Here is a 7,050-nt window from a genome sequence, read left to right as displayed (position 1 = left end):
ATTAAGTAGAACGAATTCCTTTTCTCTTTTAAGATTTTTGGTTCCTAATGAGAACTATGAATCAGACTAAGGAGGACCTGATCCTGAGAGCAGCAGGCAGTTTCTTCATTCTTTGGAACTGGGCCAGGAGACTGTGTGCCTAATCTGCTCCAATACCATTCCTTTCTGTCTTTCACTGAAGCCTGAACACATTCCAGGAATTATGTACTAATTAATGTCAACACATTACAAATGAAGAAAGAAGGGAAATTGCTTGGACTCATTCTTGAGAAAATCTTCAGAAATTTGCTTCAGTTAAAGTTAATGTGTGTCTCAGGCAGCACTGAACCAAATCGTAAAATGCTGCTCATGTGGATGAGTGACCTGGAGGTGACCCTTTTGAGAGTCTTGACCAGCATTTGTTTCCATATCCTGTCTGTTTTGTCATGATACTGCTTACAACATCGATGATTGGTGGGATCAGAGAGGGCAAGAATCAAACTATGGCTTCATTAGCTCAAAGTTCTACAGGGCCTACACAAGATTTTAGGACATATTTTTCAAAATGACACTTTTCTTATTTTCATTCATTGCTGCTTTATGGATGTCAGGGAACAGCTTTTTAAAGAGTGAAACAAATAGATTGTTACATGGATTTTAGGAAATCTTCATCTTTTAATCAGAAGCAGATTTTAGATCATATTTATAAAATTAACAACCGAAGGTTAAAACCCAAAGGATCATTTTGAATGGCCATGATAATAAACGTACTAATATGTCATGTTTGATCGAAAGTCATGAGAATGAGTCCAATATGTGGGATACCAATCAGGGGTGAGACTGTATTGAGGAATGGCAGGCTCATTTTGCAGAAAAATTAGTTGAAGCTACAGTAAGCCACAGTGGGGTTCAATTTTGTGCTCGTTGCTCTTTAGGCTTCCTTATTATATTTTTCCACTTTATGAATGCCCTTGATGTGCACTTTACTAAACTTCACCTGATTTGCTTTGCTCAGGCCTTCAACTAACTAGAGAAGATGCTGTACTATCTAAGTTCTCTATCTCTAATGCTTAGCACAGCACCTGACACACAGGATGGCCCTAAATTGTTGAATAAATGAGGACTACAGAATAATGGAGACATCCCTATAATGCCACATAAAGTTTTGACCATACTAGTAAATAATTGGAGAACCCATTTTAGTGTGTAGATTTTAGAGTTAAAAAAACCCTTGATTCTGGTCCCAACATTATATGGTGTTGGATTAGTTACCCCCTTTAAATCTAAATTTCCTCATCTGTGAATTAGAGTTATTAATAGATTAATGGAGAAAAAGGAAGAAGACTATGACAAAGACTTGTTTGACCACATCAACCCCAGTGATTTTGCTGAAATACTGCCTGGAAGCTAAACATTGGGTACACATGGACATACAGAGGGAAATAATAGACCTTGGAGACTTCAAAAGAGGGCAGTGTAGGGAGGAGTGAGGTTGAAAAATTACCAATGGAGTATTATGTTCACTATTCAGGTGAAGGGCTCACTAGAAATATAAAGTTCTAGAAAAATTGGCTTTGGCTTCTAGTTAAACGCTGCCTTGATTGTTCTCTAACAGGCTTATTTTTTCTAAATCTTAATGTGATGGTTGGAATAAAAGGATTGAGAAGCATGCATTTTCCCTCTGTTTTCCCAAGCACCCAGCACAGACTACGTTTTCTTAGCCATATTGTATAGGGATGAATATGGAACAACATGCAAATGAAAAAGTCATGATAAATATGGCTTATTAGAAAATTATCTTTTGAAACTTCCATCTACACATTTGCATTCTGGCAAATAATTGGCATAATTTCCATTGTGTTTTGGCAAAGTCCAAAAGATGAGAGAGCTGGGAGAGAATGAGAGCAATGGAGCAAAGGATGGCGGAACTCAGTCTGGAAAACAAGTAGATTAGAAGGACTGGAGAGAGAAGTCTCCTAGGAGAATAATTTGTTTCTAATAGTGATAGTATGGAGGGGGAGTTTTCTTTCTCTCTCTCTCTTTTTTTAAAGCTGAAAGCACAAAACACACTTTGAAACATTTAAAAGCTGAAAGAAATAGATTTTTTTAAAATTTAAGAATGATGCCATAAACTTATAAATTGTCTTATAGAGCATGCTTACAAGTGAAAGCCACATATTAGACATGTTAAAATAGCTATCTATGTGGATGAGAAAAAAGAGGGCTAAAAGGGAGTAAATATATAGATTAGAGGGAGCTTGCTCAGATGACTGGTGATCAAGAGCTTTGAATTGAATATGATTAACTCTTCGTACCTGGGGTCCGATAGAAACCCACTATCACCACCACCAAAACAACAACAAAACTGAAACACACTGTGTGATGATGCTAGTTTTTTATGGAAATGTGTTTCATTTTATACACTGCAAAATGATGCTTCAGGCTCTGAATTGCCTTGGATTCTTAGGTCCTGGTGTAAGTGTGAGGTATGTGTGCATGTGTAGTGTTTGTGTGTGCACATGCATGTGCATAGTTACCTATTCTAACATATTTAATACATACTTTTCCTTACACCAAAGGAAAAGAAGAATAAAGACACCTGCACTTATATGTCTATCACAGCAATATTCACAATAGCACAGTCGTGGAATCAACCTAAGCGTCCATCACTGGATGACTGGATAAAGAAAGTGTAGTTTATGTGTACCATAGAATACTACATAGCCATAAAAAACATGAAATCATTTCTTTTGCAGCAACATGGATGGAGTCAGAGGCCATTATCCTAAGTAAAATAACTCAGAAACAGAAAATTAAATACTGCCTGGACACTAAACAATGGGCACACACGTACATAGAAAGGGAAATAATAGACATTGGGAATTTTAAAATGGGGAAGGGTAGAGAGGGGTAAGGACTGAAAAATTACCAATGAGGTATTATGTTCACTATTCAGGTGAAGGGCATACTAGGAGCCCAAACCTCACCATTACAAAACATATCCATGTAACAAACCTGTAAATGTACCCCTGAGTCTATAAAAATAAAAAAAATGCTGCTGCAGCAAAAAACACAATAATGTGTACTCCATTAAAATACAATTAGATAAGCAGTTGTTATAAGCTTGAAAAGTCTGCCTCTTTTACCAGGGTGAAAAAGTTGGAATCCATACATAGATAATAAAAAGGGAAGCATATAGGAACTTGTCTGAAATGTAAGACAAAGGAAGATAAAACACTATTTTTCTTTTTTTTTTAACAAATTTTAATTACTTTTTATTGAAAACTGCACTGAACGCTAAATTCCACCTTTTCAATAAACAAATACAGTAATGGTAACTCACACTAAAACAAAACATACTTCTAATAGCCGTTATTTTTCTGTTTGGGACAATTTTAAAATTTTTCTTTTGTCACAAAAACAGGAATGTACCTATACAAAGGCTCAAAATAGGCCATCTTTTTAAACAAAAAGGCCATGATTCACAAAAGACTATGAATAGAACATGTAACTAGTTGATACAAATCTAATAGGATTTGTTAAAATCAGTCACATCTAATACATCTGAAGTGTTCTTGTATAAAATAGCACGTGAAGAAAAGAAGATTTTATCAATGTCTAAAAAAGTGGGTTTGTTCATAGACAATCTGACAAGTTACCATAAAACGTGTTTCCTGAGACATAAGGAAATGCAACATTTTTCTTCTTGAACCCTTTTAGCTCAAGACTTTCCACTCAATAAAATAGCAGAGGATCTGAAACTGAGAAAATATATTTGAGTACAAACAGCTTGTGGAGCTTAATACTTTTTTTTTTTGCATCATCAGAAGGTTTTACTGAACTTACAACCAACTTGCCCGCTCAGTATGCAGTTCAGATGTGAGACGCTTCTTTGTACAGGAGCCTGTACTGTCTTCAATCCTATGTGTGCAGGTGTCTACCACAGGCAAGCAGTTTTCTCCCCATTTTGTAGCAATGTGATTTTCCTATTAGCAAAAAAGAGGTCACCAGCCCCTGTAGACTTAAGGGACCCAAGTCACAGGATGGGGATTTCCTCTTAATATTTTTTATTTTGTTGTTTGAACTCTTGATGCAACATTGTAGAGCAGGGTGTTCAGGACCTGCTGTGCCCAAGGGACTGATAAAGAAAAAGCTCAATTTATTCTTTGTGATTTGATGCACAGATGAAAAACTTAACACACAATAACAGAAGTTGATCGTTAATAAATCACATCCTAGTCTTTCAGCGCTTCCGTAAGCAGACGACATCTTCAGTTTTCTAGCTCTTGTAGTTTTAACACTGCAACATCAATGATGCATATGCCCAGAATCAGTTACAAAGACCATCCGATTCTTTTTCTCTTAGTTCATCTATTTTTCACTGTCTCTTGGTCCCAAGTGTATCTGAGTGATTACCTTCCGGCATTCTCTGCTATTGCTCGTTGGCGTGCTCTCTATTGTCCCCGTGTTTTGTGGGCTGGTTGGGAGAGGGCGCTTGGGAAGGATGTACCACTGTCGGGAGGTTGTGAGTCACTGGGATGCCTCCAGGGATGATCCCTTCCATGGCTGCAGGAAGTCCTCCTGGAGCCACACCCACGACGCCTGGAGGATATCTGTATGTGGCACCATTGAGTTTAGGATGAATTGCTTGCTGGTCTATTACTGACCAAGGCGCTGATGTGACAAAGAATTCCTTGTTCACACAATTTCTTAAGCTTTCTGGGATGCGACCTGTGATGGCTCGGCGGATCTCGGTGGCAGCTGCCTCCCTCATCTCCAGTGACGCCTGCTCGCTGTACCAGGCAGTGTGAGGAGTGCAGATGAGATTCAGGGCATTTTTCAACGGACCCTGAGCAAAGCTGAAGGGCTCCGACTCATGCACGTCGAGGGCTGCCCCTCGTATCGTGCCCTCCTTGAGGGCTTGTGCTAAGGCTTTCTCGTCCACCAGGCCACCAAGGGCTGGGTTCACAAAGAATGCTCCCTGCCTCATCTGCTTTATGGTAAAGTCATTGATGAGGTGGTGGTTATGTTCGTTGAGATTGCAGTGCAAGGAGACGCAGTCGCTCTGATACAGCAAATCCTGCAGGGTGTAGACCCTCTGCACGCCCACGGACCGCTCGATCACATCCTGCAAGTAGGGGTCATAAAATATGACGCTGAATCCAAAGGCCTTGGCTCGAACTGCAACACCTGTCCCGTGCGACCAAAGCCGATGAGGCCCAGCGTCTCCCCACGGATGCGGGCCGCTCCCGAGGCCACCTCGCGCATCTGCTCCACGCTCTGAACTCACGGGCCTTCCCGCAGTGCCTGGTACAGCCATGTGTTCCTCTGGTAGAGATTGAGGATGTGGCAGAAAGCAATGTATAGAGTGCTCAACCAGAAATATGGATCATTGGTTTAAGAATCAGAAGATTTAGGTTATGTCAATCTGGCTGTCTCACTCTATCAAAGGATTGGAGCAAGCAAATACAGTGTTTACTTCCAATGGAATAATGAGATTGTGGTCACAAAACGATCTTAAATATTGGACTATATTTACTACGTTTGATATTGCTGACCATTTTATTTCATGTTCGATGAGTTTAAGGTACTCCCACAAATAGGCATGGAGGTATGTGTGTTTTGGTGGATGCACACACTCAGCCTCTGTGCGCTGTTACACTATCAAGTTTCCCTCTCCATCCATTCGCTTACTCAGAGATTCAAAAGTTTAGAAAATTTATCCCAAAGGATTATGCCAAAGGCTGTGATACGAGCTTACAAATAAAATGAGGCTGGGCCTGTTCTGTGCCCTTTTGGCTGTAGGCAGCAGTTGCTTGTCACCCACCTTCACTTTAGTGTTTTCTTATTGATTGCATTTCTTTTCTGACTCTTTCCTCATAAGAGACCCAGAGAAAGAGAGAAGGGAAAGGGTAGGAGGTTGAAGTGTAGGGGAAGAAGGCCATTGTGACATTATTAAGGCCACAGCCAGCTTACATCACTTGCAGGCTGGTGGACAAGTGGTATGGAGAAGGCGCAACTGCCCTACCAAAGCCAGAACTCACAAGCCTGTTTTACTCCTGTGTATGTAGCCACCTGCCAACTGAACATTGGAGAGTCTTGCCTAATTGCATATTTTTGGCTCAATTCTACTGGCTTAGGTGTTTGAGGAAGAAAAAGATCCCTTCATATGCAGCCCTCTGTATGGAAAATGAGAAATCAGACAGCAGCAATGAAACTTACAAATTCAAGGAGACTTTTTCATGAATAAGATTCAGGATATTGAAGAGAATTCAATCAGTTCAGGATGGAAGAAATAAGTACATTCTTAAACTCGTGTAAGAGTGTGTCCTCATTACACTCAACAGTGTGTCCTCATTCAATATAAGAATAAAAGCTTAGATCTAGATTTTAAAAAATTATTTTTATTGTTTATGTTTCTAATACAGAATTAGATATAACAGTTGAATTTATTGAATAAGTTTCTTAGCAAAATATGAGCATGGAAGATTCCATAAACAGTTCCACTTAAAGAAACGTTGTCCAGGGACTATAAATTGATACACAATAAACTTTCTTAAAGTCAATATGCAAATAGATATTAAAAGCCTTAAATTTTTTTTTTGCCCTGGACACAAATTCTATTTCTAAAAAAGTATTCTAACAAAATTAAGGTTGGTACAATGCAGGCTTTTTTATAATAGAAAAACATTTAAAGTCCCCAAACAGGAGAGTAGTTATGAAAATGATTTTCACTTCTACACAATGAAAATACATGGCCTTAATCAATAATGTTATAAAAAATATTTATTGTGGTGGAAGAATGGTCAAAAATATTAACTTTGAAATAAATGGCCTATATAACTGTTTGAATAACATGTCAACTTTGTGAAATAGAAATGTGGAAACACCCATAAGGGCTAGGAAAGACATTCAGCAAAATGTAAAACTTATTTTTCTTTTCATGCCTTTTTATAGTTTCTAATTTTTTTCTTTGGATGCCTTCTTATGTGAATAAATATGATCACACAAATGCTACTGACAAAAGACTTATTAATGTGTAAAAGCCTGTCTGTCCAGGAGCCCGATGAT

The 7,050-nt window shown here is 38.7% G+C and overlaps 1 protein-coding gene across 1 annotated transcript; it reads right to left on the bottom strand.

Moving 5' to 3' along the window:
* Nucleotides 1–4,164: 4,164 nt before the first annotated feature.
* LOC129036218 (C-terminal-binding protein 2-like) lies at nt 4,165–5,302 on the bottom strand. The gene has a single exon (XM_063664594.1). The coding sequence runs from the start codon at nt 5,297–5,299 to the stop codon at nt 4,412–4,414; it is 888 nt and encodes a 295-aa protein (XP_063520664.1). The 5' UTR covers nt 5,300–5,302; the 3' UTR covers nt 4,165–4,411.
* Between the last annotated feature and the right edge of the window lie 1,748 nt (nt 5,303–7,050).

Source organism: Pongo pygmaeus, chromosome 4, assembly GCF_028885625.2.
Source record: "Pongo pygmaeus isolate AG05252 chromosome 4, NHGRI_mPonPyg2-v2.0_pri, whole genome shotgun sequence".
NCBI lineage: Eukaryota > Metazoa > Chordata > Mammalia > Primates > Hominidae > Pongo > Pongo pygmaeus.
This window is presented reverse-complemented; position numbering and strand designations above follow the sequence as displayed.

Excerpts from the sequence above, each read along its gene's own strand:
- LOC129036218 (XM_063664594.1), bottom strand. The coding sequence starts at position 5,299 with ATGGCTGTACCAGGCACTGCGGGAAGGCCCGTGAGTTCAGAGCGTGGA.